Genomic DNA, 15,312 nt, shown 5'->3' with positions numbered 1-15,312 from the left:
GTCGACCTCTACGAAAAGCATTAACCAATCAGATGTGGCCACTGCCATGCCAAAGTGTTCTCCTGACACATTTGTAGTGCTCCTCCCTATAGGATTTTCTTAGGAGGAGATAAGGTCTGTTGCCCATATAAGCTTGTCAAACATACTGTAAGTGACACCTATTAATATCGCTACATGTTGTTTTCTATTTATATTGTGGGACAAAACAGATTTTCCCTGAATGTGCTGACAAGCCGGAGCCACGGGATGCTGGCATCTCCCTGACAAAGTCATCTGCATATCTTTAGAATAAATGCTACTTTACATCATAGAGTGTCACAATCTATCTGTGACACAGTCTGTTCAGATATAATGGCTATAAGTATTCATCTGGCCTTCATTCAAATCCGAGGAGACAAGCAGACGTCGCCCTCTCTCCGACACACATTGAATGCCTCGGAGAATTTGCTTCACCGGAAATTTCCTCAACAATATTAAATGCTTGAGATGTTCAAATATGATAAAACAATGTGTTGTGGAGGTTACCCTGTTGAACAATCTGTTCAGAGGTTATTCCATTTAATATCTTCTCTATCAAAAATACAATGAATTTTACATAAGCACATTTTTTATAGCAGTCCTGAGTAAAGCTATTGGGTACCTGTATATCACCTTAAAGTGAAAGACACTTTTAGGAAAAACAAAGAGAGAATGTGTACCTTCCTCTTTGCAGATACATTAAGTAGTTTACAGCCAAACACCTCAACACAATCTCTGTCTTTTGTTTTTCCCTCCTGTCAACAGATCTGAACTAGAATATAAACAAGACTAAGAGTCTACATCCATGATGGATGGCTCAACGAGGCTCTATTTAAGCACAGAGGGTCTTGGGCGCTAAATGCCAACATGCTCACGACTGTCATGGTCCGAGGTTGTCACTTGTCATTTTTGATCGGTTGCCAAGCTTCAACAAGGAGGGCCTTATCTAATAAGGGCCTGTCAGAAGTCAGATGCCAGTAGAGGAAGGAGAGAAGAGAGTGGCCTGCTAGCCGCAACTCCTCGTTGAGACCATGATAGACCATGAATGATAACCCTCAAATCCTGAATTATTTAGATTTTTAATTGTCTGCAATTTGTTAACCTAAATGAAACTGGAACCAACACCAAGCTCAAGAGGACTGGAGTGGGCTGGCCCAACCGTACGGCAAGCGCGAGCGATAAGAGGAACAACTCAAACTGGTTGAGCTCCCCGGGGTTCATGTAAGGTCCGCACCTTTCCTTGTTGTTGGCAAGCGCAGGTATTAAGTGCATGTTGTTGGCTTAGTTTGAATTAAATCCCCTTGACCCAACAATAAATCCTTTTACCAGTTACCATGACACAATCACTAACATGCCATTGCCATCTTAGGTTAGTGTGTTAGTATGCGAACACTTACTATCGTATTGTATTAAGTATGGCAAAATACAGTGCACTATGAGTATCCAGATGGTTTACTGTACTGATGCACTTCTCACCCTCAATGGTCACCATCTTGGCTACGTAGCAGAAGGGGAGGGACCACTGAACTTGTGAAAATGGTGGCATGTTTTCCACCTTGCGTGAAACAGGGGGCACAAGTAAAATAACATTCATTTTTATTCAGTTTTAATATTCAAGTGCGGAAACAAGCTGGCAAATATTGTGGCGCGCGATAATTGCAATCCAATGTTGCCGGTAATGCTCGGCCCGATTGCAATTTGCCATTAAAAAGAAGAAAAAGAAGCGGTCAAATGTTGCGGTCGTCGTGTCCTTTAAGTGCAAAACAGCTGTGTTTGATTTGAGACAACATAACCCTGTCGAAATTCACGCACTACACAAGTAAGTACATAGTGTAGAACATGGAAGTGTGTTTTTTGGGAGTATCTGAATTGCGACACAGCATAACAGCTGAGGCCGGTAGGAATGTCATTAGTTTTGCAGGTATTTGGTCATAAACCAGTAACAAAAATATTGAACAAAATTAAGATTTGGTGAGCCCACTAGATGAGGAGTCAGCACCACCAGAATTATTAAAATTCATCATGAATGTCTGCACCAAATTTCATGACGATCCATCCGATAACTGTTGAGATATTTCCGTCTGGACCAAAATGGTGGACCAACCTACAGACCACCATAGTGCCATCCTGCTAGAGCGGCTAAAAAACAACATCCCTGATTTCATATTCTACTATTTCATAAACACACATTTTCTAATTCAGCTTCTTTCCATTTATTTTTTGCCTTTATTGTACCATTAACAATCCAACCCACTCTCTCATTTGTCTCCCTCCGTCTCTGCATCCATCTCTACCCTCACCCTCTTTCTCTCTCCATCTCTGCAGTGTTGGATGTCGGCCATCTTGCCCCCAGCGCTGTTGTTCAGTGACGAGGCTAATGGTGGCCCCTCCATCAAAGGCCACTGAGCCACTCCGCCATTGGCTGCCCACCAGAGCCTTTACTCTGATTGGCTGGCTGGCAGGGGTCTTGTAGCTTTGCTACTCCCTGTGACCTTCGCTGCTGACCCCGAGCTTCTGACCAGCTCATACACACACAGGCAGCTATGCTTGTGTATACATGTGCAAGATCATGCATGGACAAAACATGCATATTAATCATGAGAGGAAAACCTATGATATAAACCTCATATATCATGAAACTGCTGGTTTGACTGCTGTAATTTGATTAAAGCAATTTTACAGCAGAACTAAAAGAATTGATTTCCTACTTTGCAGGAAAGGTAGATATTTAACATCTCATATAATAAAGTAAAGACGGCAATGGCTTTTCATCACAAAAAGAAATGGTTAATGATATGGAATATCAAAGAAAAGTCAAGAGACAAACACCCTTGTGTGGTAGGAGCTGCTTCCAACACAAAGACAATTAAGATTCATCACATCTTCAGAGATCCCTCCACCATCAGACGAGGAGTTGCTCCCTAATCAAAATATTAACAACAGCCAAAACATCCGCCTGGGTTTTGATTATACTAAGTCCAAATCCATCCCCATAAGAGTCCTCAAAGAACTACAACGGTAACAAATACCACCCAACAAAAAACTCAGATTCCCCCCCTCCCGCCTCCGCCGCCGTCTCTCTCTTGCTCTCTCCATTTTTAACAGCCCCCTTCGTTATTTTCTCCATCCATCAAAGGCGGCAGTAATTATTAATGAGAGCCTCCCTGTTCTCTCTGCATTATTCATGAGAGCCGTGCCTCTGAAAGCAGAGGGTAATGGGGGGTGGACAGAAGGGGAGGGGCTACGGGTGACACACGCGCACACACACGTACACACACCGCCTCTCAGGGTCACTGACCTACGCCCACAAAGCCAAAAATATTAATTAATATACCCCCCTCCCTCCTAAATAAGAAAATTTAAAAGTAGCCCCCTCAACACAAAAGACAAAATCAGACAAAATGGGAGGGAGGTGGGGTATTTCAAGTCTCAGAGGGAGTCGCTGCTCCCTCCAACAGACATTCATGCACAAACCTGCGTACACTTTTTGGGCTTGTTGTGTATAAACCCGCTGAGATTTCTTGCAACTCTGTAAAATCTCTTCTAGTGTTTACCCTTGCACGCAAAAAAAAATGGCTCCGCTCAGCTTGTCCCTGCTGGCTGTTTGAGGATAAAAGCCTTCTTCCACTTCCAACTTCACCTTCACTCCTTTCCTTCTGCAAACTGTGCTCATTCACTTTTTTGTCTTTGGCTCCTCCACCTTCCATTCCCTTTTTCTCTGTTGCCAAGTGCATATATCTTGTGTGTTCATACTGTACATTGTGGTCGAGAAGAGAGGTTGCACAAAAGCACAGCCAGGCTTGTGATTTTAAGTTGTAGGCTAAAAAAAAAAAAAAAAGGAGATGAAACAGTAAGGAGAAAACACAATCAGATTAAAAGGGACGCTGGTGAAGAACTGGTAAGAAAGGAGGAGAAGATGAAGATACAGAGATAGAAATGACTGTACCGATGCGTGTAACGGCCCTCTACAGAACCGGTCTGCCTGACCCCGGCTTATTCTCCCCCTGGCGTCTTTTTACACGACGATCCTTCGTTTGTTAACCACCGCACCTCTCCATCCTTTCCCTATGTCTTTCAGCTCACTCCCTCTGTATTTCTGGAGCACTCAAATGGATGTAAAACAAGAAAAGATTGCAAATGAGGCAACAAAAAAAACCCCATTTAATTAGAGAGACGAAAGAATAAACATTTCAGCATTCAAGCTATTGTCAGTGTCCGCAATTAAGAAATGTTTCTGCGTAATTGGTGACTTTTTGCATCCTTCTGAGCGTGGAGGAAAAAAACATTTGAAGTGAATTCGGAATTATTGCACTTGGCAGTGCGAGCCAATTAGACTGCAGCAAGAGTGAGCGCTAATGAACAATGTGATGTTGTTTCTTCTTCTTTTACCACTTCGTGCTTTCCCACTACCCTACCTGCATTTCCCCTACACTGTCACACGATGTAACACCCACTTCAGGTCTAAAAGAGAGAGAACCCTAACAATGATTTGCGCCCAAGCTGGAGCACCATCGAGGATTATTTGGCGTTTTTCACACTGATGGAGTCTGACCAGCTATCGTTATTTTCTACTATTCTGTCAAAAAGAAGTACACAAAAATAAAGAAGTACACCGCCTGATAACTGCAGTCTTCCCTCTATGTGTGTGTGTGTGTGTGTGCGTGATAGTACTCGGAGTTGTGCCGTGCCCCGCGGTCCCGTTACGACTGTGTGCGTGCCAGCAGAGCCCTCTCCTCCTCTCTCCTCCTCTCCCCTCTCAGCTGCTATTTTTGCCCTGTTCTTATGTAAGCCGCTCCTGACGCGCTGGAGACAGAGGCAGAGTACGGAGTTGGGATGGTGAGAGCATCCCCAGCGGACACACACATACACTCTCCTGCACGTGCAAACACACACAGAATATATGCACTAAAGGGAGTGAGTGTGTGACATATGCAAACATACAGAGCCAAACAGAGAGCGATGCTCTGCTGGCTGTCAGATGGTGACACTACACATACGGAGGCGTCCTTAAACCAACAGTGTGTGCCTTGGCAATCGTACCGTGCATGTGTGTGTGTGTGTGTACATGGCTCTAAGGTGCACATGCACATCATGTAGATTACTGCAGTAACTATCGTCATTTTTTTTTTTTTTAAATCTGCTTCCATTTTATTTCCTCTACCGGAGCAGTGCTCTCTAACATGATCACTTCATGGTTCTGGGCATGTTGTCAGAGCACTGTGACTTCGGCCCTTACGCTGTTTATTTTTAGCTGCATCTAAATCTAACAAGTAGAGCTTGTTCTACTGTTGTGCTCAAAATCAGTCCAGATGAGAGCTGCAAAGTTAAATTCGCTGTATTTTAAATCTGTGATATTGTGTGACATTAAAGTTTGGCCATAAAAAAAATATTCAGGATTATATTTAGATATATTGAAAAACTGTAAGCAAGGCGATATATTGCAATTTTTTTCATTTAATTTTAGGGAAACTGTCATAGTGTAAAGAACACACCAGAAATACACCATTTTTAGAATAGGCAAAAACAACAAATGTTTACTGCAGGCAAAAATCTACATGTTTTTTGCCCCAAACTGCATGTGATTATCATAAAGTGGGCATGTCTGTAAAGGGGAGACTCGTGGGTACCCATAGAACCCATTTTCATTCACACATCTTGAGGTCAGTCGTCAAAGGACCCCTTTGAAAATGACCATGACAGTTTTCCTCGCCAAAATTTAGCATAACTTCGGAGCGTTATTTGGCCTCCTTCCCGGCAAGCGATTTTCCAGTTTCATATCATGTTAGTAACTTCAGTCTAGCTTTAAAACTGAGGCCGCTACAAACTCACAAAGATCGAATAGTGGTGGGGCCTCACGGCGGGACGTCAGATTTTTAAGAGGTTAATAAAAAATCTATAGTGTTTTGGAGAAAACACTATATTCGCACATCATAATATCGCGATACTCATGTGTATCGATAATTTCTTACATCCCTAGTTCAGGTTAGTTATATCACAATATTATCACGATACTTAAGTCACGATATGATCTCACTGCAATTTTAATCATTTTGAAATATGCTGTGATAACATATAATGCAATTTATTACCTTTTTTCAACTGCAAATTATGCAATTTGTCAACAGCTGTTTTATCTAATAAGATATAATTCTCACTCCGTTCATTTCAGAGTTTTCATTCACATATCTTGAGGTCAGAGGTCAAGGGACCCCTTTTGAAAATGGCCATACCTCTTTTTTTTAAGAGGTTAATAGTTTGTATGATAAAAGATCGATACTTGACGTCCGTGTATCGATACAATATTGCCACGCAAATTATCGTGATACTGTGCTGTATCGATTATTTCTCCCACCCCTAGTTCAGGTCAGCAGTTTCAGCAAATATATGTAGAACATTTCTATCATAACCTTCTATCACTCTCATAACTAACACACCGCTTTGGGATCAGAGTTCAATTTGTATCTATCCATCTATCATTTAACAATTTAAAAATGAAGTAAACCAAAATGTTATGATGATGATTATTGCTCAAAATGTAATTATATCACTATAACTTCTTCAATTTTCGGTCAAGGCAGTTTCACTTCCCTGTAGGCAATATATTTGTAAAAGAGTAGGCTATTGATTTTTTTATTTCAGAGCAAAAATCTTTTAATTACAGTTGGTATGATTTTGGGTGATGCTTAATTTTCCAGCACTCAAATGACAATCTTGACAGCCTGAAATTAACGCTGCAAATATTTAGGCTCTGCGTGCGTCTCTGTGTTTGTGTGTGTTATTTAGTGTCAGCCATTATTATGCATAACACTGATGTTGAGGTCTCTGTCTTTAATCAACAATTACAGCTCAGGTTGGGATCTGATGCTTTTTCTTTTTTAAAGTTGTAACCATCTTTGTTTTTTGCTCTCTTTATTCCTCATCACTACTCCCACCGCCCCGCCTCCTTTTCAATTTTATTTCTCCAACATTGTTTCAATTATGTTGTTATCTGTGAGAGTATTTTTTATTTCCACGCGAGGTGAACAAGTGCACAAAAAATACTGAGAATTGTGTCGAACAAAACTAAACTGACTTTATAAAAAATGTACAACTTGAACATAATCAAACGGACACACATAACTCAACCCCCACAGCGTGCACACACGTGCCGCAATCTCCATAAATTAGGCCTGTCAGCGTGTGTGAGGGTGTAATAACTGACACCTGGTAATGAGCACGCCATTTTCAGCCAACCAGCGGAGGGGGAAGGTGGTTGGGTTAGGAGTGTGGGGGTGGCAGAGGTCACAGGTCAGGGGTCAAGGTCACCTCCTGCGGGGTTTGGCTTTAGATGGCTGGGGGCATCCCTAAATTGAGGGATGTGGTGACACTGGGGGACACGGGGGTACCCCAACAGGGAATTGGCGTGTGTCGCAGCCAGCTGGGGTGAAGATATTATATAAGGGAATATTCATGCTCATTTTAATTGTCAGAAAGTAACTGCCACCAGCGTGACTAGGCAGATGGAAGACAGCTTGATTTATGTCTATATTGTGATCTGACCCCATCCATGCCTGTGTTGTATGTGTGATAAGCCCTTTTTAAGGCAGACTATATACCCTACATGCAGCGCAGCTTATAAAATAAAGAAAAGAAAAAGCTCAAATGGATAAAAATGGGCACCGTCACTGATTTTTGAATAGCACTTACCTATCGAAAAGACCTGTGATATATCTCTTTTCTACCGTGTGACTCCACCGTCTACCTACAGCGGTGAGCGTGCGCGCACGTGCAGACGTTATCAAATGAGGACAGCCGCCTCGGCCATCTTAGCTGTGCATTTCGTGTTTTTGTGTCTACCGCTGTTCACTGACGCAGCACCAGCAGCCCACACCATAAATACTGCATGGCCTAAAAAAAACATAGAGAGGATGGAGGGAACGAGGCAAGAGGAAGGAAAGGAGAGGAAAAGAGATGAGGAGGAAACAAAGAGGAGGGGAAAAGCCTCGGTTGTTAAGAAGAAGAAGAAGGGGCGGCGGGGAGGGGAACGGAGGAAGAGATGGGAGAACGGGGGGTGGAGGGTGGGGGGTGGGGGAGGGAGGAGAGAGTGACTAAGAGATAAAAGTGGAGTGAGTGGATGCGAGTGTGTTTGTGTGATGAGCGGATGGCCTCGGGGAGCGGTCGACTCACTGCGCTGCTCTGCGGATGTGCTGACGGGCTCCAGGCCGTTTGCTCACTCACTCGCCCCTCCGCTCTGCTCGCTGCAAAGAGGAGAGGGGTGGGGGGGGGGTGCAGGTGAGACGGTGAGGTGGTGGTGGTGGGGGGGGAGATGAGACAGGAGGAGAGCGGAAAACTGGGGAAAGAATGTGGAAAATGGATGGGGGAAAGAACTGAAAGGTGGAAGAGAAAAGAGGCATAAGAAATCACAGAAAAAGGAAGGGCGACCTTCTGTTTGAATAGGTTAAGGAGCAAAAAAGTGTGGTGGTGCGACTATGGAAGTAGCAGTAGAGTAAAAAAAAGAGGGATGAGTTGACAGGTTGGCAGGGTAAAGATAAGATGCTTCTACCCTCTACTGGGAGCTAAGTGGACGGGGGATACAGGGAGTGAAACGGGGCCTATGTGCTGCAACAAGGAAGTATCCAATAAACCAACTGACATGCCATTGGTGCAGCTGTGTGCACCCTCTGCATGCACAGTATATGTGTGTGCTGCCTATTCGCATGTACGCACAAATGGAGTAAAGCCGTCTATGAGTAGGCATAATGAGCACTTGTGCATAATGTGAAGTGAACAGTATGCTCGTGTATGGAAATGTGTGCGCAATTGATCCGCAGTGTGTGAAAGAACAGCGAGATGTGTTTGCATCTCACCAGTGATCCTTCTAAATACATCAAATCATGTTTTTCAACCCCCACAACGACACGGAGCTGCCGTTGCCCTCCGACGTGCAGATGTCACTTTGACTGTCGAGAGTTCATCCGCGCTCGAGTGTCTCCATGCACACACACACACACACACACACACACACTCTTTATGGTACGTTACTGAAGAGTTGCAGACGTAAGAAACTTATAATATGGGAGCGTGTTGAATGGGGGGTCTTTATGCAACATCCCAGGGAAGCCAGCAGATTGAGACTAGTGTTGCTGAATATGGAAAGAGGGCACACAGCAAAGGCTGCTGGGAGTTTCTGATTGGCTGCTAATGTTGCTATCCAGGCTGGGATTGGTGGAGCTGACGCAGCCCGACATCACGTTGTCGGGACTAAACCCTTTTGAACTGAGGCAAAGCAGAGAGGCACAGATCTCCAAACACATACACACACATATGTGCATGCACACTTTCAGACACACACCCACGCATTAAAAAGGAAGCATGGCATGCAACTGCATCTGTACGTGATAGTTCCACATGCACACCAACATAGAGTGTACATATATATATATATATATATATAAACCAGGATGGGCTCCGTGTTGATCGTGTCAGGAGAAAACAGAATCCGTAATGTTTCTGGGCTCGTCTCCATATGTGATGATCTCTGGTGAGTCTGTGCAGTTGAAAGGGAAAAAGAGCGAACTTCCCTTAATTTCTCCATTCTCTTTTAAGCCCGGCTCGAAGGTGGACAGAATAAATTGGAGCTTAAGCATGCGTGAAGGCACAGCCAGCGGGCCCCTTTCCACCACTCCACGCCACATTTGTCAAATCAGAGGAATTTCTGCTACACGTGAACCCAGAATCGAGAAAACGGCAGGGATTCACATTTAAGTCACGCACAAGGAGTAACACTCCTAGAAAAAAAAAAAAAAGTATACTTTGTGGTTATTTCGAAATATGTCGCCCGGTCTTAACTGTAACAAAACAAATATTCATAGTCGTTTATAGTCAATAAGCTGCATGCTATTAATAAAACATGAGATGAGACAAGGCAGTGAGTCAGGGGAAATGCATGACTACTCTTCTGGCCTCACTGCCTTTGCCCCGTGGCGTGTCGGCTCGACTCTGCCTGTGCCCTCGCCCGTAGTAAGATGTGTCTCTGCCCTTGGCTACGGCGAACGGAAGAATCTCTTCTGATCGGGATGATGTGGTTCTCTCACTTCCGCCTCTGCCTCTTTTTTATTGTCAACCCACTTCTACTTGAACAGGTGAAGTGAAGAATGAAAACATACGGCCGTTCTGTCAGCTTTTTTGTGGTAGATGCACAAACATGGCCGACGTTTTAGTGTATTTAGGTCACGCGGCGTGTGAGAAAACAACCATGACAGATGCAAAAAGAGATGACAGAGACTGATGTGGGCAACGTCACCGAGTACGTGTGAGCCTGTTTTAAGGCTGAAGGTCGGGCCTATGAATCTTTGATCCATTTCTTCCCAACTTGTCATGCCCCTCCCTACATTCAATATGAGTGAACAGAGTACCTTTTTGCCTGTCCTTTCACTCTCTCACTCTCTCTCTCACACACACACACACACCATCCCTGTGGCCTCTCGGTGCATTAATGTTCTTACATCACCTCCTCCAGTGAGCAGAGAAAACAAGAGAGCAAGAGACCTCGAAGAGATGGAGAGAGATGGGTTATGGGGGATGGGGTTCTTGTTGCCGCTGGAGGTGGGGGGTTGAGAGACGGGCGGGGAAGAGACGTGTGTCATTAAAAAGGAGACCAGGATTCAAATGCTATAACATATTCCGAGTGTGCGGTGCAGGAATATGGATCAGAACCCAACCTGAGTCAAAAAAGTATTTGCAAATGTCACCGTCACAGCACCAGTTTCCCTTGATTAACAACTTCCCAATTGCCGTCAAGGGATTAAAACCCACCCATGAAACGCACTATGCACAATAAAACAAAAATTCACAAACATTATTCAACCCAGAAAAGACCAAATTTAGTATCACAAAAGTAAATACATGCCATGCACATGCTCTAACACAGAGAGGGGTTTTTATTTTAGGGCTTGAACATGCACCACACTGGTGTGTCTCTCCATGGATGGCTGGATCTCAGACACATTAACACTGTCTGGCATTGACTTACACCCACGAGACCCCTCCCCCCCCATCACAACGCACACGCAGGCACACGTCTGGGCATCATCCTTCTGCTCTAATACACCCCGTGACCCTCGGGACGGGTCTTATTTGAGGGCGACCTTTTTGGGTATGTGTGTGTCATGCGCGTGTTGCTACCTTGTGTGGGATCGTGGCGTTCCCAAAAGTGCTTGAGCAGCTCCTCGAGGCTGACGTCTTTAGGGGAGAAGACCACCCTCACCACCTCGGCGTGACCCGTCTGACCTAAAAGGAGAATCACAAACGTGCATTAAATCAAAATCAAGTTGTGTGGTGTTTACGCTCCTTCTCCTCCTTGGACACAACAATCGACACCAAAATCAAGATGTCTTCATGTCTCAAACTGGAAAAACTGCGTGTTGAGAATTGCAGAGGAGAGATTTTGATCTTGTGTGTTCGGTGTAGGCGTCTTTGAGTGAATGTGCTACGGGTAGAAGACATTCAGGTTGACTCCACATTTACGGCACAAAAGGGAGAGAAAGAGATAGAGTGATAAAGAGATGTGCAGATACAGAGAGAGAGAGAAGGCACAGTAAAGGTTAAAGCTTATGGTGAAAGTTGCCAAAAGCACACAGACACTCGCTCTTGTGTGCAGCTGCCAGGACCCCAAAGCTTCAACAAGCTGCCTGCAGGCATCCTCAAACTGGGGGGAGGCTTTAGGTCTCACATGCAGGTGCACGTGCACACACGCACACATTCACAGCAGAAAAAAGGTGTACTAACACACCTCAACGCAAACGTATACCTTTGCTAAACGTAAATACAGACGTGTTAGCATAGGATTGTATCAATAGTAGCCGTTCCCCTTCTCTCACACATTATACAGACACGTGCACAGGTGTACACACACACAGACGTGCCCACACAGATAGATGCATCAGGTGCATTGCAGACAATAGGAGAAAGGCTGCCAAATTCATGCATCTGGCCTGAGACCCACTTTCTGTCTCTAAATGACACTTGGCACAAACAGAGGATCATCTCACGCCAAATGAGCATGCCAGACTTCACCTGTTTAAACAGTTGCTACCTAAAAATAAGAACGGGCATGCTTTTCAGTGGATACTAGCAGACTGTCACAAGTATCTGACAACGAATAGTCGGTGTTTGCTTGAGCCACCTTTTTTTAATAATAAAATGCCGACATATAATAAAGGACATATTAGTTTTACTATGTACACAATGTCACAATCTGGCTCAAAGAATGTGACAAAAGGGTGTCCACACACACACACAGTGTTTAGAGTTGAAGTCAGCGATGTTAGACATGAAAGTAATGCATGGATGTGTGACACGTGTGCTGTGGAGGTGCTGAAAGTGCAGAAACAAAAGAGGGAGGCTGCAGGGCGGACATCAGCTGTAGGGAGAGGAGAGGCAAGAGGAAGCACATGTGCCAGTTTACACAGCCAAAGGCCCAGGTGAGCTATCAACCAATTGTCTACCGAGGTTGGCAAGGACAGCCTTTACAATACAGAAACACTCACCGTATGCATACATATGCAGTGAGTTGGTTTTGGTTTTGGGTTTGCAGGAATATTAACAAGACTGATAGGAAGCAGTACAAAAGGGAAAATGCGGCAAAACTAGCTGTCAAAACCTAAAAAAAAAAGTGAATATGCACCGTGATTTTCCAACGCTTGTCCCATCTGAAGGGGGTGAAAGGCGAGAAGAAGTGATGCCACTAAAGCCGCTAGAGAATCTGTTTTGCTGAAGGGCACTTCAGCAGGGTGAAAGGCCTTCTAGGTGAGGACGGCCTCCCAAATTATCATGACATCCTGTTGCCCTTTTTCTGTTTAATTGTTCTCTGCTTGTTGGGTACAGTAAAACTTCATGAAGGGAATGTCCTCGCCACAAAAACGACAGCACTTGTTCAAACATTTAAAATGACCTATGTTTGTTTTCCTTACACGCCTCCTCTTGTGGTTGTTGAGAGTAGTTATTCTATCTCTAAGTAGGAAAGACAGTACCAGTATGGTGTTGTTATACCGTCTGTTGACTCAACAAAACAGGTGACATTAGGCTCGTTCGGGATGAATTGTGCCTCGCCTCGAAAGTGGATGAGATCAGGCGGCAGCAGCAGCAGCAGGGGGCGGGGACAAAAAACTGCGGTCAAGTCGGACAGTTTCCAGCAGCGTTCAAAGAATTTACAGAAAGTCACAGAAGTAGTTACATCCTGTTGGAGCTTAACTGAAGACTACTTGTAGTTTGTAGACCACATTCGGATAGTTTTCAATTATATATATGTGGAAATGTGTGTGTATTTGGCATTGTATTCTATCCTCTGTTCTCTTTAGATCTGCCTTGTAAAGCACTTTGTAATTTCTCTTATATAAATGCTATATATATAAATAACTTTATTATTATTATTATCATCAACCACACAAGATGTGCTCGTAAACAGATTAAACCTTCATTGCACAACATGAGACTAATATCCTACAATCTAGCATTAAATATTACAATAAAGTATTTTCTACAACATGTTGTGTTTGATGTCAAAACTAAGAGCCAATCAGCTCTTTGATCAGGCGACAGCCAGGCGTTTCCCATAATGCCCTGGGTCTTGCAGTCGGTGGAAAGCAACTGCGGCGCCCGGCTCTAAAAAGTGCAGCCGCCTCGATCTCGTGAGGTCATCGTTGCACACGTGTGCATGATTCCAAAGCAAGTCGGCATCAAGTCGAACACAAATCTAACCGGCATGCATTGTGCGGCGATCGCCAGCGATCGATTCTGCGCAAGCTTTGCTCATCTCGAACAAGCTTATTGACAAATTCATGCTTAGTTCCGTACTAACAGGCAACACTGGTTTCTTTTAACCATGACCACAATGTTTTCCTAACCTTAACCAATAGTTTTAGTTGCCAAGACTTTGGCAGAGTTTTGGGTTGTGTTGGAAGGAGCTGATGACCTCAGCAACCTATCTTTATCAACTAAAGTATGAGGATTGTTGGATTTGCAACACTGTAGAGCTAACGCACAAAAGGTTACAGCTTGATTCTGTATTGCAAACACACTGTACTGAATTAGTCAAGATAAAATAATATCTCTTTCTATCCCTTCTCTCAGCTGTCTGTCCTCCCAAGACAAATTTGACTGCACCTCAATCTCTCCCTATTTCTGTCTGTCAGACCCTCCACCTATCCATCCACCTGTCCTTCCATCCTTCCCTGGCTCTGCTGACAGTTCCATCAGCCCCTTCTTTCTGTCCGTCTGTCTGTCTGTCCTGCCCTGGCTGTGTTGACAGCTCCTCGGTCTCATGCCGTCGCAGTGTTCTGCTCCGTCATGGCCACTGGAGCGACGCTTGCACTCTCTCAGCCGATGGACAGGCAACCATTCTCTCTTACACTTTTTCCCTCAAATTTCCTTTCCCCCCTCAAAAGTTTATTTTGCCCATTCCCTCACTTGCTGCAGTCTCTCTTTTTCTGTCATCTGTCTCCATCTCCATCCTCCTCCTCCATAGCTGACCATCTTGTTGCTGGGAAGCTGACAGATAGGAAACACACAATCCCTTGAAGGGTTCCGCTCAGAAAGTCTGCCAGCCAAGCCCAAAGCGTCTTTCCCTTCCTCTCCATGTCCCCCCCATGCTGCGCCTGCACCTAGACTCCATGCCTGCCTGTAATGATGCGCCCTCGGAAATGGACCAGCCCCAAACTATCAGCTCACGACTCCTAAAACTCAAGAGAGGCACACGGAATGAGCTAGACATCTTCATTTGAATTATATATCGCCCTACATGAATCCATTTGAATCTGAGGAAAAACGTAGACGGACGTAGACAGGTAGCCAAACATTTTCAAGGGGCTTTGATAGCAAATAAACACAATTCAAGCGTGTATCTCCGACGTCGTGTTCGCCAAAATCACAGTCTCCGGAAAAGAAGCCCATTTATGGCGCTTCATACACAGTAACCTCTGCTGGCAAAAAACGCCGCAGTACAGCACAGTACAGAGCCCAATCCTTACAAGTAGGTCATGGGGGGGTGGGGACGGGGGGTGCAGCCCATCTGGAGCAGTGCATTCTGAGTAGTTGACTGCAGATGAAGGGAAGGCGGCGAGAGGATGAGAGCGCTGTACTTAAAAACGCCCTTTACGACTCGGTATCTTTTTCTTCTCCCTTTGCATTTTGAACCCTGACTGATTTCACAGAGAAATGTCCTGCCAACATGCCTCACCTCCTCCCAGGGGGGGGGGGGAGGGAGCACGATCAGGTAACATATATCAAAGTGTGGAGGGCATGCATATGTGAAAATGT

The 15,312-nt window shown here is 44.5% G+C and overlaps 1 protein-coding gene across 2 annotated transcripts in view; it reads right to left on the bottom strand.

Moving 5' to 3' along the window:
• The window catches only part of si:ch1073-358c10.1 (mitochondrial peptide methionine sulfoxide reductase), a 43,299-nt gene that overhangs the window by 16,569 nt on the left and 11,418 nt on the right, over positions 1-15,312 (bottom strand). For both annotated transcript variants that reach the window (XM_037746568.1, XM_037746570.1), the window contains exon 4: positions 11,182-11,286. In XM_037746568.1, coding sequence (XP_037602496.1) covers positions 11,182-11,286 — 105 coding nt within the window. The remainder of the gene's footprint in view (positions 1-11,181; positions 11,287-15,312) is intronic.

The sequence above is a fragment of the Sebastes umbrosus genome, chromosome 16, assembly GCF_015220745.1.
Source record: "Sebastes umbrosus isolate fSebUmb1 chromosome 16, fSebUmb1.pri, whole genome shotgun sequence".
NCBI classification, from domain to species: Eukaryota; Metazoa; Chordata; class Actinopteri; order Perciformes; family Sebastidae; genus Sebastes; species Sebastes umbrosus.
Note: the sequence above shows the minus strand (reverse complement) of the source record. Positions and strands in the feature narration are given on the sequence as shown.